The sequence below is a fragment of the Phyllobates terribilis genome, unplaced genomic scaffold, assembly GCF_046119375.1.
Source record: "Phyllobates terribilis strain yellow unplaced genomic scaffold, ASM4611937v1 Scaffold_2__4_contigs__length_985480577, whole genome shotgun sequence".
Lineage (NCBI taxonomy): Eukaryota > Metazoa > Chordata > Amphibia > Anura > Dendrobatidae > Phyllobates > Phyllobates terribilis.
This window is the reverse complement of record NW_027362762.1, coordinates 426,858,545-426,883,246: the sequence shown is the minus strand read 5'-3', so window position 1 is coordinate 426,883,246 and position 24,702 is coordinate 426,858,545. Positions and strand designations below refer to the sequence as shown.

Here is a 24,702-nt window from a genome sequence, read left to right as displayed (position 1 = left end):
GATGCTGCCACCACCATGCTTGACAGTAGGGATGGTATTCTTGGGGTCGTATGCAGTGCCATCCAGTCTCCAAACGTCACGTGTGTGGTTGGCATCAAAGATCTCGATCTTGGTCTCATCAGACCATAGAACCTTGAACCAGTCTGTCTCAGAGTCCTCCAAGTGATCATGAGCAAACTGTAAACGAGCCTTGACATGACGCTTTGAAAGTAAAGGTACCATACAGGCTCGTCTGGAACGGAGACCATTGCGGTGGAGTACGTTACTTATGGTATTGACTGAAACCAATGTCCCCACTGCCATGAGATCTTCCCGGAGCTCCTTCCTTGTTGTCCTTGGGTTAGCCTTGACTCTTCGGACAAGCCTTGCCTCGGCACGGGAGGACACTTTCAAAGGCTGTCCAGGCCGTAGAAGGCTAACAGTAGTTCCATAAGCCTTCCACTTACGGATGATGCTCCCAACAGTGGAGACAGGTAGGCCCAACTCCTTGGAAAGGGTTTTGTACCCCTTGCCAGCCTTGTGACCCTCCACGATCTTGTCTCTGATGGCCTTGGAATGCTCCTTTGTCTTTCCCATGTTGACCATGTCTGAGTGCTGTTCACAAGTTTGGGGAGGGTCTTAAATAGTCAGAAAAGGCTGGCAAAAGAGATCTTTAATCCACACATGTGAAGCTCATTATTCTTGGTGCCAGAACTACTTCTTAATACTTTAGGGGGACCAAACAGAATTCTTGTGGTTTGAGGGGTTGAATAATAAATGACACTCTGAATTAACTTTTAACGTTTAAAAAAAACAAAAAAAACAAAACAAAAACAAAATTTGCTGCAGTGCATTTCCCACTTCCAGGCTGATCTACAGTACAAATGTCACAATGCCAAGTTAATTCCGCATGTGTCAACCAGCTAAATCTGCAGGGGGTTGAATACTACTTGTAGGCACTGTAGCTGACTGTTAACAACCAACATCTTTTGCAACATTGCGTGACGATTTACCTTCTTTTAAGAGTTTTAGAATCCTCTCCTTTGTTTCAATTGACATCTCTGGTGTTGGAGCCATGATTCATGTCAGTCCACTTGGTGCAACAGCAATCCAAGGTGTGATCACTCCTTTTTAGATGCAGACTAACGAGCAGATCTAATTTGATGCAGGTGCTAGTTTTGGAAATGAAAATTTACAGGGTGATTCCATAATTTTTTCCCTCTGCTTGGTCTGAAAAAAAAAATTACCCTTACTGAGTACCACATTTTTTATCTTGATTTCTTTTAGTGTTTCTTAAAGCCCTAAAGTTGCCATTTGAAATGACTTTAGTTTTGTGCCATGTCTGTGATAGGCTTTTTTTCAACAACATTAAACAACTGAATGAACATCCTCCGAGCCCGGTGATTCCACAATTTTTGCCAGGGGTTGTAGGAGGCCACTTCAGAATAGTCCAATGTTTTCCTCTTAGCCATTCTTGGGCGTTTTTAGCTTTTTGTTTTGGGTCATTATCCTGTTGCAAGACCCATGACCTGCGACTGAGACCAAGCTTTCTGACACTGGGCAGCACATTTCTCTCTAGAATCCCTTGATAGCCTAGTACCCTGCACAGATTCAAGACACCCTGTGCCAGATGCAGCAAAGCAGCCCCAGAACATAACAGCCTCCTCCATGTTTCACAGTAGGGACAGTGTTCTTTTCTTGATATGCTTCATTTTTCCATCTGTGAACATAGAGCTGATGTGCCTTGCCAACAACTTCCAGTTTTGTCTCATCTGTCCATAGGACATTCTCCCAGAAGCTTTGTGCTTTGTCAACATGTAGTTTGGCAAATTGCAGTCAGGCTTTTTTATGATTTTTTTTTTTCAACAATGTTGTTCTCCTTGGTCGTCTCCCATGAAGTCCACTTTGGATCAAACAACAACGGATGGTGCGATGACACTGATGTTCCTTGAGCTTAAAGTTCACTGTTAATCTCTTTAGAAGTTATCCTGAGCTCTTTTGTTACCATTCGTATTATCCGTCTCTTTGATTGGTCATCAATTTTCCTCCTGCGGCCACATCCAGGGAGGTTGGATACAGTCACATGGATCTTAAATTTCTGAATATGTGCATCAAGCTGCTTGGAGATGGTCTTATAACATTTAACATGCTTGTCTATAATTTTCTCTTTCTAATCTCCTGAGACAACTCTTTCCTTTGCTTCCTCTGGTCCATGTTGAGTGTGGTACACATCATGTCACCAAACAGCACAGTGAGCATCTCTAGCCCTATATACAGGCCCACTGACTAATTACAAGATTGCAGACACCTGTTATGCTTATTAGTGGACACAACTTGATTAAACATGTCCCTTTTGTCACATTTTCAGGGGGTACAATCATTTCTGTCCAGGTCTATTTCAGGAGTTTAATCTTTTTTTAAAAATTCTGTGGAAGCAGAGTTGAAAAGCAATGTCTGACTTTCATTTGTTCATTTTCATAGATTTTTAATTTATTACTTTTGTCAGATTCAAGTTATTTCTGTGACCACGGTGTTTTTTTTTTTTTTTTTTAATTAAACGAGGGGTACCAACAATTTTGACCATGTGTGTATAAATCATTCTAAGACCAATAAAACAAAAAGTTTTATATAAATTGGATATAAGATAAGATAAGATATACTTTATTTATCCCGGAGGAAATTGCGGATATTCAAACTTATATGAAATTATCAATATTTGCAAATATAGATTTCTATAGCATTTATATACAGCAGGTGAATTGAACATGTCACCACAGCAGGTGAATTGAACATGTCACCAATTTTCTAAGTAAACATACTTCTAAAGGTGTTATGGACATGAAATTCTCACCAGATGTAGGTAAAAACCTATCCAATCCACACAGGCAAAGAAATCAAATCCTAGATGTCCATATATTAAGTTGTGTAATAATGAGAAATGGCACAGGGAAAAAGTATTGATCACACTTACTGAAATTTAAATACTTCGCACAAAAGTCTTTGTGATGACAGCTTCAAAGATGCCTCTTGTATGGAGAAACTAGTAGCATGCATTGCTCAGGTGTGATTTTGGCCCATTCTTCCACACAAATACTCTTCAAATCCTGATGGTTCTGTGGGCTCCTATGAATTCTGAGCTTTAGCTCCCTCCATAAATTTTCTATTGGATTCTGGTCAGGTAGTTGGCTGGGACATTAACAGCTTTATTATTTTTTTTTTAAACCAATTGAGAGTTTCCTTGGCTGTGTGTTTGGGATCATTGTCTTGCTGAAATGTCCACCCTCATTTAATCATCCTGGTAGATGGCAGCAGATTTTTATCAATAGTATCTCAGTACATTTGTCCATTTATCCTTCCTCTAATTATGATGTTTGCTAGTGCCGTATGCTGAAAAACAGTCCCACACCATAATTTTCCCACCTCCAAACTTCACTCTTGGTATGGTGTTTTTGAGGTGATATGCAGTGCCTGCTGGCCTCTAAGCATGGTGTGTATATTATGGCATCCAAAGAGTTCAATTTTCTCCCCATACTTCACATGCTTGCCTAAATGTTGTTGAGCAAACTTTAAACACTCGTGAAAATGCTTTTAGTCCAACAATGGAGTCTTGCATGGAGAGCTTGCATACAGGCCATGGAGGTTGTTTGCAATACTTCGTTTTCTTTCAAACAACTGCACCTGCTTATTCCAGGTCTTTCTGTAGCTCTGCACAGGTGATCCTTGGCTCTTGGACAACTCTTGATAATTATTTTCACTCCTGTGTCTGAAATGTTGCGGGGAGCAGCTGGACGTGTCCTGTTTATGGTGAAATTATGTTCTTTCCACTTCTGGATTATGGCCCCCAAAAGTGCTCACTGGAACCTCCAGTAGTTTAGAAATTATTCTGTAACCAATTCCATCAGTATGTTTTGCAACAATAAGGTTGTGAAGGTCTTGAGACAGCGCACTGGTTTTACCCATCATCATGAGAGGTTTCTCGTGTGGCACCTTGGTAATGAAACACCTTTTTAATGGCCATCAGTTTAACCAGCTGATATTTTTTACTAAGTGGCAGGATTGCATTCTAACTGCTGATCGATTTCAGCTGGTGTTATGACTTTCAATGGCTTTTTGCTCCTCTTTCTTCATGTGTTCAACACTTTTCCCCATGCCATTTCTTATTATTACACATAGATGTCCATAAATTATGATTTGATTTCTTTGCATGTGTACATTGGACGGGTTGTTACAGACATCTGGTGAGAATTTCGTGCAAACAGCACCTTTAGAAATATATTTACTTAGAAAATTGGTGACGTGTTCAATGCTTATTTTACCTGATGTGAGTGTGTGTGTGTATAGAATTGCAGTCATGTCACATATGAAATGGTTATGTGGTGATACACTTTATCCATTCAAACAAGGTAAAAAACATCTCCATGCCCCAAGTGTCAGATATTAAGTATAAAGTACGATCAATGCATATAATCCAGTGCCAGCATAGATTGCACAAGTGACTTACTCACAGAAAACATCATAGATCTTAGAGGTGATAAATACCCATTGTTCTATTCCAGCATTGTACCAGCCACAGACCCAAACCCCAAACGTTCGTTTCAGGTGTGTAGCTTCCTCAAGGGCGGTGGTTATTAGGGTCGGCATAGCCACAAATAGCCGGCTTTGATCACATGATCGAGATTCAGCTAATCATGATGACCTATATGGCGTGTGCTCGGATACACAGATCCAAAGCCTCCCATCAGTTTTAAATGCCTTATCGCACTTGCCTGGGTCAGCTGGTGCCTCGCCACATAAAGATATCTGAGATAGCCTAGTAGACAACTGACAATTAGCCGATGACGCATGCCTGAAGCATATTATCTGTCAGATGGAAGTAGCCAAGTGGGGTGCTTGGCAGTCCCATAGACAACAAATGGAGCAGAGGCCATACAAGCGTATCTGCGCTACATTCAGAACAGGGCTACAAATACCAGAGTCCCTTTCTTGCGATAGCTGGGGATTCCAGTGATCAGACCTAGAGTGATCAGAAAGTCACTTCCTATCCTAATCTGTGATTAAATTTTACAACAGACATTCCATAAGATACAAATCTTTTACGCTTTCTACTAGATGACACTTTTGCTATGAAACTAACAAAATTGTGGCTTTACATGCAATGGTGCAAAATGTTTGCTGAGAAATATACCAAACGACCCCAAGTAACTAAATATACAAATAAAGATGCCAATAATTTTACTACAGTGCTTTTTCTTTTTCATGTAGAATATGTTGAAAATCCTGCTACACACATCTAATGATATTAGCAGTAAAGTAAAACTTAAATAAGTTAAGGTTCTTACCTGTCAGAATAGACTGATCAACACGTAAAGTTGTTGATCGGATCTCAATAATACGAATGTCAGCAGGCACTTTGTCACCAACTAAAATCAAAGTAGAGAACTTGAAATTATTTTACATCACCATGTACTTTTTCGGTTGTACCAACAGTATTTATGGGCTTGTATTTTTCTTTTGCTTCAACCCCTTCCCAACATTGCCATTTTCTGTTTTTGCACTTATTTTTACCCTGTCAAAAGAGTGATAACTTTTTCATGTGTTTGTCAACGTAGCCATATGAGGGCTTGTTATTTTTGTGGGACAACTTGTAGTTTTGAAAGACACCATCCAACGTAATGGATTTTTTTTTCCTTTACCATTTTCCAAGTGCAGAAAACTGTGAAACCTCCCCTTCCCCTGCAATTCTGAGATAGTTTTTGGGTTTTGTTATGGTATTCATTACACTGTAAAAATTGCATAGAAACATGATTCTCTGAGTCAGTACGATTATGGTAATACCAAACTTTTGGAAATTTGTAAAAAAATTTTTTTTATAATATATTATATATATATATATATACACACACAAACATACAGTACAGACCAAAAGTTTCGACACACCTCATTTAAAGATTTTTCTGTATTTTCATGACTATGAAAATTGTACATTCAGACTGACGGCATCAAAACTATGAATTAACACATGTGGAATTATATAACAAAAAAGTGTGAAACAACTGAAAATATGTCTTATATTCTAGGTTCTTCAAAGTAGCCACCTTTTGCTTTGATGACTGCTTTGCACACTCTTGGCATTCTCTTGATGAGCTTCAAGAGGTAGTCACCGGAAATGGTTTTCACTTCACAGGTGTGCCCTGTCAGGTTTAATAAGTGGGATTTCTTGCCTTATAAATGGGGTTGGGACCATCAGTTGTGTTGTGCAGAAGTCTGGTGGATACACAGCTGATAGTCCTACTGAATACACTGTTAGAATTTGTATTATGACAAGGAAAAAGCAGCTAACAGTCTATTCAGTAGAACTATCAGCTGTGTATCCACCAGACTTCTGCACAACACAACTGATGGTCCCAACCCCATTCATAAGGCAAGAAATCCTTATATTTATTATTAACATATTTTTATTTTTCTTTCTTGTGTCGCCATTTTCATGAGACCCATAATGTTTACAATTTTCAGTCGATGGAGCCGTGAAAGAAAATTATATTATGAGAGGACCTTTGTATCATTTTTGGTGAAAAAAATTAATTCTGGCTTTTTCAGATATAAAGTTAATTTTATATTTTAGAAGACTGGACATTTACGGATGTGGTGATACCACATAAAATTGAAACACCAAGAAGGAAATCATGGAATTAGGATTGATAGACATGTTAATGATATGTAGATGACAAAATGGAAACCGCACTTTCAAAACATCCCCCATTTATTTAATATTGAGTAGAAATACCATGCGCAAAAATAAACGCACTTACACGCCTTGGCATGCTATCAATGAGGTTATTAATGGTTGTCTGTCTGAGGAATATACTACCACACTGAATGTATGGTACTTTGGCACGAAAATCATTAAGATCCCTTTGCAATTGTCGATCAATGATGTCCCAGATGTGCACGATGTAAGGCAAGTATGGAGACACTGCGCACCACAATGGCACATTTAGCCCAAGCAAACTGCACACAGTCACGCATGCAGCATGTGGCCTGACATTATGACATTGAAGAAATAGATGTACCACTGGTTCCACCACTAAACTAATGTAACCCAAAGCGGTTAGTATACCTAAAATTTAGACTAGAGGGGTCTGGCTACCATACATACCACCATAATCCTGGGAGTAGGACAGGTGCGGCATTCTCTTGCGAAGGCCTCTTCACGTCGTTGCCCACATGGTCTGCAGACTAATCTCCGGCTATCACCGTGTCCAAGACATTGGTGGGGCTCATCGCTGAAGAGGCTAGACCTCCATTCCAGTCCCAATTTGTATCCGTAAAAGTTGGATGCTATATGGATCTGATTTTTTTTGATGAGTTTCATTTAAACTATGAAAGATCATTGAGTATGCAATTTTTTCCTCATGCAGACATTCAGTTCATGTAGAATAATGAAAAAAGAAAAAAGGTAGTCTGAACGGCCCAACTGAATAACATTGGTCTTAACATTATCCATGTGATGCTAGGTTGCTCTCTTTTTGTTTTGTTTTTTGTTTTTTAAACACACAGACAGCACTGCCCAAAAATACGGTCATGTGAGTTTAGACTTCGTTTAAAGAAAAAAAAAAAAAAAAAGGCTTTGGTACAGTGTTAGGTAGTTGAAAAAAAAAGAAAAAGATTGCTCTCAGTGGGAAAAACAAGATAATCTTGTAGTTATGATACCTTTTAATGGATAACAAAAATAAAATAAATGATGTTACAAGGCAAGCTTTCGAGACAATTTGGGTCTCTTCCTCAGACATGGTATAACAAAATATATGAAGAAACAAATATATGCACACACAAAAAAAAAAAAAGCAGAGGCATGGCATAATAAATGGACATTTAAATAAACAAACTGAGCTTAGAGAGTGAATCCTTAATTGGATTAGATTAATGGTGTGAAAGTTTTATAGTCCCAACATCCATGTAAGATCAGAGACCTGGTGCTCTCACTGTCTCTGGAGCAGATTCCTCAGATTTTGTAGCGAGTCATAAATTCTCCCGACAGATTTAGTCCTATGTGGAGGGTGTCAAAGACCCTAATCAGTTGGTATTCCCAAGCCCTTCGATGTTTTTGTGATTTAAAGTTGCCTTTTAATATGACAACTTTCATATTGTTGTTGATGTTGCGTCTCAGACCACAGAAATGTTTGGCCACAGGTACATGTTTTTTTTTTCTTTATCTGTAATCGTGCGGTGATGAGACCTAATCTTTGCTCTCAGTTCAGTCCTGTTTCTCCCACATAGAGACCCCCAATAGGACATATAGTGCACAGAATTAAGTACACCACATTGGAAGAAGAACATGTGAATGTCCCGGGAATCTTATAGTCCTGCTGTGTGTTGGGAATCTGCATCCTGTCTTTGGTCTCTATATGAGTGCAGGTTTTGCAGCTCTTCACATTGCAAGGAGAAGTTCCTCTTGGTGTATCTGAGGGCATTGAACTTCGGATCAAATTAAATTTGGAGGTTGTCTGTAGCACAGCAAGGGATAGTCTTTGAATATTGTTTTTAGCCGGTCAGCCTTGAGTAGGATGTGAAGTTTTTTAGAAGTTTTTCTCAGTACCTCAACCTGTGGGTTGTAGGTCACCACCAGAGGTACACGATTATTTTCCTCTTTCTCTGTATTGAAGGAATTGACTTCTAGGGATCTAATGATCTGGTCACCAATGGAGGTGGGGTGGTAACCCATCTTAAAAAGACATTTTTAAACCAAGGCTAAGTGCTCATCCCTGTGCGTTGGGCTGGATTATATCTAAGGGCCTGGCTGTAAATGATGGACTTTTTAATGGGTTTCGGGTGGAAGCTGTCCCATTTGAGGTATGTGGGACGATCAACTGGTTTCCGATACACTGATGTCTGGATTGAACCATTTTGAATATTTATGGTGGTATCCAGAAAGTTGATTTCCGTTTTTGAGTGGTCCAATGTTAAGTTTATGGTGGGATGAAATCTATTGAGTTTGTCATGGAATTTTAGAACTTCTTGTACAGACTCAGCACAGATTATTAAGAGGTCATCAATGTAATGGAAATAGGCCAAGGATTTGATGGAGAACGATGCTAAAAAGTCATTTTCCAGTTTCGCCATAAAAAGGTTGGCATACTGGGGTGCCATTTTGCTGCCCATAGCAATTTTGGTGCGCTGCAAATATAGCTCCTCGCCGAAAGAGAAAAAGTTATGTGGTGAGTCTTAATACAGACTCTTAAAGGATCCCATTAGCTTCAAGAAACATTTGGCAGGTGGATAATCCATCTTCATGTGGGATGTTTGAATATAGGGATTCCACATCCATGGTGGCTAAGATGGCACTCTTAGGGAGAGGACCTATTGTAGATAACTTTCTTAAAAAGTCCGTGGTGTCCTGTAAATTGCTGGCTGTCTTCCTTATTAGCGGTTTAAGGGCATTTTCTACCCACCCTGAGATTTTTTGAGTGAGTGTTCCCACCCCTTAGATGATTGGCCCCACTGGGTTACCTGGCTTATGAATCTTGGGAAGCATATAGTTTAGACTTAGGGGCAAATAATGGGAGAGTAACATCATCAGCCATCTGCCAAGAAAGACCGCTCCTGAGCCTGCACCAAAGACGGGTACCCAACATATGATGTAATAGTATGTCATATGTTGGGAAAATGTTAAAAGGGGCAATCCAAGTCAAATGAAACATGGCTCCATTGAGAATAAAAACAGCTGATACTCACCTCTTGGATCTACACTGTCCTAACATTGTGTTATGTCATGAGTGCTGTAGCCAGAGTCTGCTACTGGTCTACTTTGCTCATACTTCACTGTGAGGAAACTTGGAAATCCGGGGTAGTTTTGAGCACTGGAGCCCAATAGTGGCCACCGATTGGCTGCAGCTCTCATGGGACATGACAAAGTCATGCTGCGCGTGTCAGTATACGCAGCACCAACATCGCTGGAACGCCACCAGTCCAGGAGGAGAGCACAAGTTGTTTTTATTTTCAATAGAACCCTGATTTTATTGAGAAAGGGTTATCCAAGTAAGTAGACAACCTCTTTAAAGCAAGTTTGGCAGCTGGATGTAAGAACCATAAATTACAGGACACTGCTGCTAATATCCAAAACAGTATAAAATAAATATTGAGCCTTCTGGCAGACAGAAGTGATGTAAGAACACAGCCAACTTATAGATAGAGTACACTGTATTTTTAAAGACAAGCACTTCTCTCATTCCTCACAGTAGTGATTGACAGGCTGCCATATACACGTGCATTGTCAGTCGATGTGGAGAGCGACATGAGGAGCACTCCTTTGAAGAATGGCATTAGTGGACTCATGCTTATAGGTCTGCTGTTTGCCCCATGGCTAATAAAAGCAATGAAAAAAGAAATTGTTTTGTATTGTTTTAGATAAAAAGGATATAGACCTGAAACGAATAATCAGCTGGCAGATGCAATTAAGTCAGAATGCTATATGATGTGAACTGATGAAGGTTAGTAGGTTTGTGTATAAAAAAAAAAAAAGGGTTTAGACTCTCCATGATTTATAGATTCAGTACGTAGGAGGTTAAAGATTGCTAGGTTAGTCCTACAGCAGGTGTATCAACTGTAGGAATGGAAAAATGTGGTTTCCTAGGAGGATAATTCAGACGTAATCTGCAGAGCTAAGCAAAGCTGAATAAAAGCAAGAAACCACTTTACCACACATCTGGGACAAAATAAATTGCAACAGGAATAAGGAGTCAAATCATAAGTGAATGAGAGAAAAAAACCATGCTACATGCATGATGAGAATCAGCACTTAAAATCTTTGCTTAGGTTTAAGCTGTTTACTGTACTGAAGGATTTTATCAGAACAAATAAAGTCATGAATGTGACCAATCTATGGCCCATATGTGCCATTTTCCAATAAAAAAGGAAACAAGTTAGGTGAAATATTGTTATTGGATACTTTGAGTTTTATGATGAAATGCATCAAGACATCATCATTAATCATAACATGTTTAGCACATGCTCATGCTTCCATATTAATGATAGATATTATTGACAGGCAAAATAACTTAGAAAATTCTAGCACCAGGACTTAACTTAAGTTATATATTTACAGTACATTACACATACATCTTATAAGAACTAGTACATGGTATTGTAGAGAAGGATATCAGCAGCGATATATGGGGCTACCGTGTGAATGATAGCAAGTGTAAGGAAGGTGAAAAAGAGGGCTGCAACCCATTACAAGATGTGACCTTTGGAGGTTAGGTGTAGAGGCTAAGAAGAGGTGGGATGAATTAGGACGAGCTCATTTCGTTACTGATTTATTATTTCTGTAAGCAAAAAGAAAGAAAAAAAAAAAAAAAAAGCAGCCCAACACAAAGTAATATCCATAAAAAGGTGTAGGCAAACATGATTGGTCACAGAGCATGCAGGTTACTGAATATAGGCATTCTCAAAATGTCTCCTACTAGTATTTCTCACGCAGAAGCCACTTAAAAGCCCTAGACGTGCTCCTGTGAAGAGAACACAAGACTATTGTTGGCTGTTACTACGGAAATGATAACAAAAAAATAGCATTCATTTGGGATGTGTGCACAATAGACTGTACTAATCAGGAACTAATCTGACAAAATATGAAGCTTCCACTCTAGAAATTCATGAGCCTTGGACGGTACTGTCACTTAGGACCAACACAGGTCCATTGTATGGAGACATTGAATATCTACAACCCGTGTGTAGTGTAATAGGGCACTTACTCAGTTATAACACTAATATAACACAAAGTACTGATGCATTTTTAATGTTTTTTTGAAGGTGTAAAAATGGTCATTATACTAATTAAATGCAATTTTGCACCGTCCAAGAAAAAAAAATGGATGCTTTACCATATACACTTTTAAACTAGGAGCCTCTGGATGACCAATCTACTATATAATCGGCTTATCCCGTCTGTCTGTCCGTCCGTCCAGGAAATCCCGCGTCGCTGATTGGCCGCGGCCGGACCAATCAGCGACGCAGGATTTCAGAACAAGATGGCGGCCGTTAGCGGCTCATCTGCCGCACGGAGGTCAGCGGCGATGCAGCCGGGAGATGACCGGCCCTAGCCGGTTATCTCCCGGCTGCTCGCAGTGGAAGTACCCGCACAGGCAGCGCCGCTCCCCTGTCCTCACTAACACGGTTCATTGATTGGTAGCGGCCGGCGAACAGGAGACCCCTGGCTGCAGCCGCTAATAGTCGTGATGTAAGCGGAAGCAAGAGCCGGCTGCAGCCGGGGGAATTACGTGCTGGCTGTGCGTGGTCAGCGATGTTGTCACAAGCAGTATTGATAACATGACGTAATTACAAAATTCATTAGGGGCCCCGGGGGGATACATTGGGGGGTTAATTTAAAGTAGTGCACAACCCATTTAAACACTGCTTCGCTGATTAGTCGCGCCCGGTCGGCCGCATATATATTCTAGAATACCCGATGCGTTAGAATCGGGCCACCATCTAGTGAATATACATTTCTTTAAATGACCTATTGTTTAAATAAGGTTTTTGAGTTAAATATTTACTTTTTAAAATATGTTTTATCCTATAATCACAAAGTGTTTAAAAAAAATAAAAATGAGAAATATTGCTATTTTAAGGCTGCGTGCCCACTATGCGTTTTTCAAGCGTTTTTGCTGTGGAATTTCCTCAGCGAAAACGCTTAAAAAATGCTTGATAATACGTGCCCCATGGTCCCCAAAGATAATCTGCATGTGCTGTGCATATGCTGCGGAAATTTCTGCTGCGGATTATCATTGCGGAAAAATACGCAGCATGTCCATTAATTTTGCGGACACGCAGAGTAATTGCCGCCATTGACTTGCATTGAAACGCTTCATATCCGCATCACTACATGTGCACACGCGGATATGAAGATATGGTATGCAGATGGTACCCAGGACTGGAGAAGAGGAGACTCTCATCCAGACCTGGGCACCATAGAACCTGTAAAAAAATAATTTAAAATAAAAAATAAAGATTATACTTACCTTCCGATGTCCTCCCGGCCTCCTCAGCGATGCATGCAGTGTGTTGGGCGGCTCGTGGAGGTGTGAGGACCTGACATGACGTCATTGAGTCATGTGACAGGTCACGCGACCGCCGACGTCGGCGGTTGTGTGACCTGTCACATGACTCAAAGACGTCATCGCAGGTCCTTCACACCACAGCGAGACACCGGGGAGACCGGACGGAGCGGAGAAGGAGACCGGGGGCCATCGGAAGGTAAGTATAATCTTAATTTTTACCATTCTTATTCTTTTTTTTAACTATTACTTGGTCACAGTATATAAATCCATGTCGGTTGCATGGATTTATATAGTGTGACCAAGTTGTCAAGCACTTTCCAAGTGATGCTAAATCGCTTGGAAAAGCGCTTGATAACCCGCATGCGGAAATGCATGCGAAAACGCGAGACAAACGCTTCTACCTGGCAGGAAAAACGCATGTACAATCCGCATGCGTTCTTCCTGCCAGGGAGAAGCGGAAAAAATATGCAGCATTTCTGCATCGTGGGCACATAGTCTAAAATGGCACAAGGGCCAGTATGAGGCCAACTTCCTGTTTCAGGAAATTCACATGTACATTAGCAGCAACAGACCCTATCTTTTTGTATTTTAGTATCTAATGAGCGTATGAAAAGTCATGGTGAAGGGGGGGGGGGAGCAGGGTCTGCTGTGATATCATTTAGTGGGATTGTGGATCTTGTGTTCTCAGCTGTGTATAAACGTGTTACTTTACGTTGTAATCTTGCCTCTGATAAGGAGCCTGCAAAAAAGTACAAAAACAAAAAATTGCCCAATTCTTAAGCGGTAGTTTTTCTGTGACCCACAAGCATTAACATGTGATGGGTTAAACAGGCTCCTCACATGTCAGGACTTCATCCAGCTGGCTGAAGAGGAGTAAGGGTATGTTAACATGGGACAAGCTTGCTGCAGAAATATCTGTAACTGAAAATCCCTTCATCTGAATTTAGTGGTTTCTGCAGCAGATACAAGAATTTTACAAACCCCACTCAAAATGTATGGAACTGTCAGAGAAAGATCTGCAAGAAGTGTGAATTTACCCTAAAGCTTCCCTGCAGAATGTAATGTATGACAAAGATGTAGCATGTTTTAACCTAATACACAACACATTATCTACATCATGAAGTTTTATTTTAGGTTATAACTTTTATTTTTCTTTAAAATCTTTAACCATGACATTCTAAAATATACACTATCTCAAATAATAATTATGATACCATTCCATTATTAAAAGAGGTTGTCCACTACTTTTTCACTGATAACAGACCCTTGGGATAGGTCATCAATGTCCGATCGGTCATGGTCTGATACCCGTCACCCCTGTTGATCAGCTGTTCTCCTGGCTGAAACTGCTCCATTGCAGAGCTGCTCTGCCTTCTGATAGTGGCAGCAGCAGGGTACAGCACATCCACCTCCTATTAATTTGAATAGGAGGCGAATGTGTATTACCCAGCCGCGGCCACTATCAGAAGGCAGAGCAGCTCCGCAATTGAGCAGTTCCAGCCGGCGCTGCCGACACCGACTACAGCTGATCGGCGGGGGTGCCGGATGTCAGACCACGATCAAACAGACCTAAGGATAGGTCATCAATGAAAAAGTAGTGGACAACCTGTTTAACACCATATGCATGTCATTTTACTATAGATTGCTAATTTGTACAGTCAACGTGACGATCTCTGTTTAACTATTAATGTGGTTCACCTCATTTTAAATATAGTTAGTGAGAAACTATTGATTACAGATTCTGAAAATTTAACGGATTTTAGTGACTCTCCAACATTTTTCCATTTCCAACAAAGCTTTCATTCTGCACTTTCTATTTATGTGGTCAGATTGCCCTTAGGGGTGCTACCAGCAAAATTACATATGGAAAATACCATGGTTTTCTGAAGGAAAAGAAAAAAAAACTGTGGAAAAGTATCCTGCAGATTTCCACAGGCAAGAGCATCCAGCTCAGCAGTATTTTAATACTGTCTGGGTTACCCCCCGTACTTGGTATGTTACCCTAACCATTTGCATTACCAATACTGTAGTCCCTTATGCACTTTGGCACTTTACATGATCTAATTCTTTATTAAAAACTGTATTTATTTGCACTGACACTTTACTAGTTATTTTCTAATACAGTTTCTTCTGTAATTTGCCTTTATGTCTCAAGAGAGGATTCTCTTTGATAATGCTTAAACTACATACTCTTTGGCTTATAGGCTCTGTATACAGTACAGACCAAAAGTTTGGACACACCTTCTCATTTCAACATTTTTCTGTATTTTCATGACTATGAAAATTGTACATTCACACTGACGGCATCAAAACTATGAATTAACACATGTGGAATTATATACTTAACAAAAAAGTGTGAAACAACTGAAAATATGTCTTATATTCTACGTTCTTCAAAGTAGCCACCTTTTGCTTTGATGACTCCTTTGCACACTCTTGGCATTCTCTTGATGAGCTTCAAGAGGTAGTCACCGGAAATGGTTTTCACTTCACAGGTGTGCCCTGTCAGGTTTAATAAGTGGGATTTCTTCCCTTATAAATGGGGTTGGGACCATCAGTTGTGTTGTGCAGAAGTCAGGTGGATACACAGCTGATAGTCCTACTGAATACACTGTTAGAATTTGTATTATGGCAAGAAAAAAGCAGCTAAGTAAAGAAAAATGAGTGGCCATCATTACTTTAAGAAATGAAGGTCAGTCAGTCCGAAAAATTGGGCAAACTTGGAAAGTGTCCCTAAGTGCAGTTGCAAAAACCATCAAGCGCTACAAAGAAACTGGCTCACATGAGGACTGCCCCAGGAAAGGAAGACCAAGAGTCACCTCTGCTTCTGAGGATAAGTTTTTCCGAGTCACCAGCCTCAGCAATCGCAGGTTAACAGCAGCTCAGATTAGAGACCAGGTCAATGCCACACACAGTTCTAGCAGACACATCTCTTCAACAACTGTTAAGAGGAGACTTTGTGCAGCAGGCCTTCATGGTAAAATAGCTGCTAGGAAGCCACTGCTAAGGATAAGCAACAAGCAGAAGAGACTTGTTTGGGCTAAAGAACACAAGGAATGGACATTAGACCAGTGGAAATCTGTGCTTTGGTCTGATGAGTCCAAATTTGAGATCTTTGGTTCCAACCACCGTGTCTTTGTGCGACGCAGAAACGTTGAACGGACGGTCTCTACATGCCTGGTTCCCACCGTGAAGCATGGAGGAGGAGGTGTGATGGTGTGGGGGTGCTTTGCTGGTGACACTGTTGGGGATTTATTCAAAATTGAAGGCATACTGAACCAGCATGGCTACCACAGCATCTTGCAGCGGCATGCTATTCCATCCGGTTTGTGTTTAGTTGGACCATCATTTAGTTTTCAACAGGACAATGACCCCAAACACACCTCCAGGCTGTGTAAGGGCTATTTGACAAAGAAGGAGAGTGATTGGGTGCTACGCCAGATGACCTGGCCTCCACAGTCACCAGACCTGAACCCAATCGAGATGGTTTGGGGTGAGCTGGACCGCAGAGTGAAGGCAAAAGGGCCAACAAGTGCTAAGCATCTCTGGGAACTCCTTCAAGATTGCTGGAAGACCATTTCCGGTGACTACCTCTTGAAGCTCATCAAGAGAATGCCAAGAGTGTGCAAAGCAGTCATCAAAGCAAAAAGGTGGCTACTTTGAAGAACCTAGAATATAAGACATATTTTCAGTTGTTTCACACTTTTTTGTTAAGTACAGTGGTGGCCAAAAGTATTGGCACCCCTGCAATTCTGTCAGATAATACTCAGTTTCTTCCTGAAAATGATTGCAACCACAAATTATTTGGTATTATTATCTTCATTTAATTTGCTTGCAAGGAAAAAACACAAAAGAGAATGAAGCAAAAATCAAATCATTGATCATTTCACACAAAACTCCAAAAATGGGCCAGACAAAAGTATTGGCACCCTCAGCCTAATACTTGGTTGCACAACCTTTAGCCAAAATAACTACGAACAACCGCTTCCGGTAACCATCAATGAGTTTCTTACAATGCTCTGCTGGAATTGTAGACCATTCTTTGGCAAACTGCTCCAGGTCCCCGATATTTGAAGGGTGCCTTCTCCAAACTGCCATTTTGAGATCTCTCCACAGGTGTTCTATGGGATTCAGGTCTGGACTCATTGCTGGCCACCTTAGAAGTCTCTAGTGCTTTCTCTCAAACCATTTTATAGTGCTTTTGGAAGTGTGTTTTGGGTCATTGTCCTGCTGGAAGACCCATGACCTCTGAGGGAGACCCAGCTTTCTCACACTGGGCCCTACATTATGCTGCAAAATTTGTGGGTAGTCTTCAGACTTCATAATGCTATGCACACGGTCATGCAGTCCAGTGCCAGAGGCAGCAAAGCAACCCCAAAACATCAGGGAACCTTCGCCATGTTTGACTGTAGGGACAGTGTTCTTTTCTTTGAATGCCTCTTTTTTTTTTTCCTGTACACTCTATGTTGATGCTTTTTCCCAAAAAGCTCTACTTTTGTCTCATCTGACCAGAGAACATTCTTCCAAAACGTTTTAGGCTTTCTCAGGTAAGTTTTGGCAAACTCCGGCCTGGCTTTATGTCTCGGGGTAAGAAGTGGGGTCTTCCAGAGTATCCTACCATACAGTCCCTTTTCATTCAGACGCCGACAGATAGTACGGGTTGACACTGTTGTACCCTCGGACTGCAGGGCAGCTTGAACTTGTTTGGATGTTAGTCGAGGTTCTTTATCCACCATCCGCACAATCTTGCGTTGAAATCTCTCGTCAATTTTTCTTTTCCGTCCACATCTAGGGAGGTTAGCCACAGTGCCATGGGCTTTAAACTTCTTGATGACACTGCACACGGAAGACACAGGAACATTCAGGTCTTTGGAGATGGACTTGTAGCCTTGAGATTGCTCATGCTTCCTCACAATTTGGTTTCTCAAGTTCTCAGACAGTTCTTTGGTCTTCTTTCTTTTCTCCATGCTCAATGTGGTACACACAAGGACATAGGACAGAGGGTGAGTCAACTTTAATCCATGTTAACTGGCTGCAAGTGTGATTTAGTTATTGCCAACACCTGTTAGGTGCCACAGGTAAGTTACAGGTGCTGTTAATTACACAAGCATCACATGATTTTTCAAAGGGTGCCAATACTTTTGTTCACCCCCTTTTTTAGGTTTGGTGTGTAATTGTATCCAATTTGGCTTTAGGACAATTCTTTTTGTGTTTTTTCATTGAAGACAAATTAAATGAAGACAATAATACCAAAGAATTTGTGATAGTTTCTTCCTGAAAATGACTGCAGAGTATTATCTGACAGAATTGCAGGGGTGCCAATACTTTTGGCCACCACGGTATATAATTCCACATGTGTTAATTCATAGTTTTGATGCCTTCAGTGTGAATGTACAATTTTCATAGTCATGAAAACACAGAAAAATCTTTAAATGAGAAGGGGTGTCCAAACTTTTGGTCTGTACTGTATATGCTATACCATTATTAATTTGATTGAGACATCTGTGTGTATCCCATATGGTTGTCCTCCTGTTCGGATTTTTTTGCCCCTTTTTTATATTTATTTGTTTGCTACTTAGTTGTTGAATAAAATCATGTATTTGCTTGATATTGTTGTGCTGAGTAATTGTTTGTAGGTTATCAGTATTTTAATAGTATATTAAATGCTCAGTAAAATAGAATCAGTATTTTGATGAAATGATTAAGACATAATACACTAGATTAGAATTTGTCATTTAACACATTGGGGCTTTCTTCTTGCATTGTAATATTTTCTTTACCAATGTGGAACTAAAAGTTAACTCGTCCCTTCATGAAATGAGCAAAATGAAGAACTCTATCATAATAATGAAGATAATAATGACGATTTTCGGGTATTTGCTCCAGCAGTAGAAACCCAACCGGTAGTACAACAATAAATATCATACTACTCTTTCAACATTCAGGGGCAGTATATTTACCATAAATATTTATATGAAAGTAATAAAAATAAAAATGGCTGGACTTTTTTTTTTGGTATATAAACAGGAACAGTACCTGCCACCTCTACAATGTCTCCAGGAACAATGTCTCTTGCTCTGATACGTTGCACACCATTCCGGTCTGCGCGGATTACTTTGCCCATCTCTGGTTCATATTCCTTCAGAGCTTCAATGGCACTCTCTGCATTTCTTTCCTGCAAGTAACAAGTGGTATAGAAATGATCATTTTTAAAGCACCATCAATTCAGGGGTGCTGTGCATGTGAAAAGGGTTACATATATAACACATACACAAAATATATATAAACGTAAATAAACTAGCTGATAGACTGGAACAGGACCCGGTCCTCACAGGCTTACAATCGTATGCTCCTATTATGCTACTGGGAAAACTAAGCGAATCTCAAATCATCAGAAAAGTGTGGAACAGCTGCCAAGCTAGTCTAAACCATACTCCTGTAGCCCAAAGTTAGATTTATGTTCTGCAGAAATAAATCTACAGCAGAACCTACAGGGAAAAAAAAAAAGATCCGCACAGTGTACATGTCAAATAATTCATTGTGCAACCCAGACCACAAAGTAGCAAACACACCCCTAGTTCAAATGGGTACAGTCTTTTAAAGAATCAATATAGCTTGCATTAACAAATGAAACTTTAGAACATATTTCTTATTGTTTTGGAAACACTGCAATACTCAATCTTCCACTTGTTACATGGGAGTAAGAATAATTCACTAGGCTAGAGCCTGTTCCGCTTTAGCACTTGACATGACTAGAACTCGCCCCTCTGTGCCCCACCAGTACACACATAGGCCGATGCATTAGGCCTCAGGAAATTCGGTCTCTGTCCTCTATACACTCCAACTGGGCAGGCTTACTCATAGTTCACATATGATTAGAATATGAATTTCACAGTCTATTAGGGTGCCATCAGTCCACCAGCTTGTATCATGGAGGCTGTACTCCAGACTGATTCACTAAACTATGGTCTGTAGGCTCCCAAAATCTCTTCCAGTCTCTCACACTAGCCCACTGGCCTGTCTTAAGGCAGCAGTAATGGCCGGTTTCAGCACACACTCAGCAGGTCCCTCAGGCACGACCTGCAGTTACTCTGCCCTACTTCACTTTTATTTATCCCTCTCTATTCATGAACACCAGTGATTAACACGGGCATCACTCTGCTCTCAATGGTGGCATCAAGCCCTTACGCAGGCCCCCACAGATGCCTTCTAGAGACCAATCCAATTCCTGCACAATGGCAGTCTGATGAAGTCTCCTGGTGACTGGAGACTCTAATAGGGTTTGGCAGTGTGACCACTTACAATGTAAATCCAAACACCACAACGAGGGAAACTACACAGAAGAAACAGTAGGGACACAAATAGCAATGATAAATTTAGGAAGTCAAATGCAAATAAAGGGGATAGGGGTATGAAAGTTATCCCCATTACAAGCAGAAGACTCACAGCAAAGGCATTGAAACAGAGTTGATGGGTGGCAAAAGTTTTGCCAATTTTCAATAAACATAAAAAATAAGTGCTATTGATTTAAGCCAGTAAAAAAACTCCAAGTCTGTCCCCTTGCTTTCCTGGCAGGAAAACAGCGAGTGCTTTAATTTAGGAAATACTTTTTACAGACGCTAAATACATTATAACTAGGTGACCACTTTGTTTTTGCAAAGTGTTTCCCCTGCATGAAAGGCTCATGTCCCTTCTACTGTACCGCAAGTACTTTCACAAGAGAATGTGATATATTTAAAGTCGCTTGGAAATTTTTCCCATTCTAAAACGTAGTTCGGAAAAGCCATTTTGGCTTTCAAACTGCCAGCATGTTGTAGATCTGCGGTGTGCCAAGAACAACTTTCCAGTGGATTTCGTCATGGAGATCCCCGCTGGCTGAGATCAATGAACCACCCAGGATTTCTCCTACTCAAGTGGATAATAGAATGAAACATTTCTCTACACAGGGAAAATACACATTTATCCTGACTATTTCACATCACGGAGGTCTTAATTAGCAATAGACAGAGGCAACTCTTGGCATAAATATCAACAACATTATGAATCAAAGACACGAGTTAGTGTGGGAGTGTGGAAACATTGGGAACCATTGGAAGGGGGTAGTGGACTTGATAAAATCGGTGTTTGGAATCCAAATACAATTGGTACCCAAAATCTGCATACTTGGTCTGTTGGAGGAGGGGCTGGATTCCCGTATATAGCCTTAGCTACCTCTCGAGTAATATTTCAAGCTAGAAAACTTTTAGCACTACACTGGATAGTAAAATCCCCCCCAACGATAGAAGAATTGAAATCCAAACTAAATAAAGGTCTTCTGTATGGAAAGGGGAACACAACAGAAACGCCCTCAAAACATTTATAAAGCTAAGCGAACAATGGTTAACCCTAGAACGCATGACCATAAAAATCTACTTTTTCACATACCTGGGGCCTTTTAGGCCAGTGTTCAAATAACATGGAATAACTCAAACAAAAATGACAAACAACTATATACCTGAGGAATACCTAGAGTTTCAATATTCTAACTAAAGTAATCTTGCAGAAAATAGAAAACAATTAACAGGGCGGGCCTGCGAGGTTCTAGGGTTAACTACTCCGGGGATTGCATCAGAAAGCCTTCTCAGAAACACTATGATAGACCGTCTGTACATCTCCTTGTCATGAACCTGTAAAATCTCTTAACTCATCTCAAGTCCCTAACTTACATACCCAGAGTGTTAGATCTTGGAAAACAAAAGGGTCATAAATAATTACATGGAAATGCTGTAATTCTCTGTATTTTAATGCAAGCAGTCAGATGGTATTTATTTATATTTGTATTCATATATGTAAACTGTAGTAAGCGAATGATAATACCTACGATGAACGCTAATATGAACCAGTTTGTATTTGGTTGACGTATATGTTTTTTTTATTTGTGTGTTTGTTTTATTTAGTTGTGATTGTTTCTAAAAACAAATTAAAATATGAATGTATCTTGATATTTTTCACAATAAAAAATGATCCGATTGAAAAAAAAAAAAAAAAAAGACACGCGGTAGTATTGTAAAAAGCACAACGCAAATCAGGAAAAGTCACTAAAAGGAAAGAAACCCACCACAAATTTACCTATATCCGTAGTGCTATTCTGCAGGTAAATAGCAAAAAATCCAGTACGCTCCCGCGTATGATTGACGCGCTATGAGCAGTCAGCGCTCTCTACACAGTGAGTATCCTGTACTCGCCCTCAACTACCGCTCTCCCACCTCTTTGGCCGACATCCTGCTCAGACACAGCAAAGCAGGATTTTATTAGGACTTATCTGACATTAAAACAACATGACAGGTGCCGGATAATCGATTCTGAATTATTGAATGTTACTTTTCTGTACTGGATTCCTAGGAGGATCATAACAGGTTATTCCTGCACAGGTGTTTGCTTTTTGTCATTTGAGATTCTAGGTTTTATTGCAGTTTTGTATCAGAAACAAGTGCTGGATGGTCAGAATTATTTGCTACTGGATGATGCATTAAGGGCCCATTAATACTGTATACATTTATAAGCCCTTATAATTTTGCTTTTCTTTTACCTTTTTTTTTTTTTTTTTTTTTTTTTACATAAAACCAGGAAAAATAAGTAAATTGTAATTACTGTATGATGAAAAGTCCCTTAATGAGCATTCAAGTATCTAATGAACTCTCTGCAACATTTCAAGATCTTTGGTTGTTTCCAGGAACAGGAACCTTCACTAATTTACTGTATTTTTTGGACTATAAGACGCACTTTTTCCTCCAAAATTTTGGAGGAAAGTGGGGGGTGCGTCTTATAGTCCGAATACTATATACATGGCCGTGCGTGGTGGTGAGTGTGGGGGAACGACAGCGGGGGATCAGCGTGGCACAGGAGGCAGCAGCCGCCTGCTGCAGCCTACACTGTGCCCGCTACTAAACAAATTGAATATTCCCTGCTCCCCACTCCCATGGGCGTGGAGGGCAATGAATATTCATTTCTCTTAATAGAGGCACACTGGAGCCGCAGAACAGCTTCTGCTGCCGCTCTGCGGTCTGTGTGCCCGCTATTAAAGCTCATGAATATTCCCTACAACCCACTCCCATGGGTTGTAGTGAATATCCATGGTCTTTAATAGGAGGCACACTGACCGCAGAGCGGCAGCAGGAGCCGCGCTGCGGTACAGTGTGCCGGCTAATGGAGACTGAATGGTCACTGCTCCCCACGCACACAGTCCCGGCGTGGGGAGCCGTGACTATTCCAGCACAGCATCTCACACTGTGTGAGAGAGCATGGCAGGGACGCCATGTGCGGCTCACACAGTGAGAGTGTCGGCAGAAGAGCGGGACAGCGCTGGAGGAGAGAGGAGGCAAGTATGATTGTTTATATTTTTGTTGTGGGCAGCGTAATGGGGGCTTAAGGAGTGCCATGCATACCAGGATGGGGGCTCAGAGGGTGCCATGCATACCAGGATGGGGGCTTCAAGGGGTGCCATGCATACCTGGATGGGGGGGGGTGGGGGGAAATCAAGGGGTGCCATGCATACCTGGATGGGGTGGGGTGGGGGGAAATCAAGGGGTGCCATGCATACCAGGATGGGAGATCAAGGGGTGCCATGCATACCAGGATGGGGGACCAAGGGGTACCATGCATACCAGGATGGGGATGGGGGCCACGTATACCAGAAAGGAAGGGCCACATATACCAGGATGGAGGATATTAACAGAATTGGGGGATATTACCCCAATACCAGTGTCAGCAGCAGATCCCCTCCCCCGTAACAGGGCATCATGACCACATTTTTTGCTTACATTTTTTTTCCCCTATTTTCTTCCTCTAAAACCTAGGTGCGTCTTATGGTCCGGTGCGTCTTATAGTCCGAAAAATACGGTACTTCCAGATGGTGATGAAGACACGTGTACTTGTGTGATCATCATCAGACCAGGAACCTTCAATTGAAGCAAATAATCAAGTTTCCCATACAAAGACTGAAAGCAGAGATCTTGAATATAATGAACTGAACAACACCTTTTAATTTGCGGAAAATGGAAAAACCTCTTATTAGAGCTCCTTAGATCAAGGAGTGAAATTTGAAGATATACAGTAGCCCTTCTGATGTGTCTATAAAGTCACTAGTGATTTCTTACAGTGTATCACATGGACTCCCTCTTGTCCTTACTAGTTTGTCGTATGCCATTTGGTGAAATATTGCATACTTCACCTCTCCCCCCAAAAAAATTCTCTTTACAGCCTGATACCGGGAGCCAAATTATGTAAATCTGTAGCAGTGTAATCTCTAGAATTGGCTTGCCCTATAAGGCTATGTTCACACAGGGTGTTTTTGGTGCGTTTTTTTCTGCAGCAAAACCTGCTCTCTTGGCAGTAAAGTTTCTGCCTCAAAAAAGCAGATTTTGCTTGTTTTTTGCTGTGTTTTTGTCACTGTCCATGCGGATAATGTTCAGTAAAAAAAAAATAAAAAAAATACCCAATTAAACTTCCTCTGGTTTTGGCACAAAAAACACAGCAAAACCTGATACCTGCATTTTTTAAAGGTATTTTCAACTACAATTACTTTCAATGTGTGAAAAACACTGCAAAAACGCTGAAAGAAGGGACATGCTCCATTCTGCAAAAATGCAACTCTTTGACAAAACAGTCAGGAAAATAAAAATAAGCCGTGTGC

The 24,702-nt window shown here is 40.7% G+C and overlaps 1 protein-coding gene across 1 annotated transcript in view; it reads right to left on the bottom strand.

Annotated features, from left to right (window-relative positions):
• Positions 1–24,702, bottom strand: part of ATP2A3 (ATPase sarcoplasmic/endoplasmic reticulum Ca2+ transporting 3) — a 221,326-nt gene that overhangs the window by 107,322 nt on the left and 89,302 nt on the right. The window contains exons 5-6 of the mRNA XM_073665195.1: positions 19,068–19,206; positions 5,319–5,399 (exon numbers count right to left, since the gene is read on the bottom strand). Of these exons, the coding sequence (XP_073521296.1) occupies positions 5,319–5,399; positions 19,068–19,206 (220 nt within the window). The remainder of the gene's footprint in view (positions 1–5,318; positions 5,400–19,067; positions 19,207–24,702) is intronic.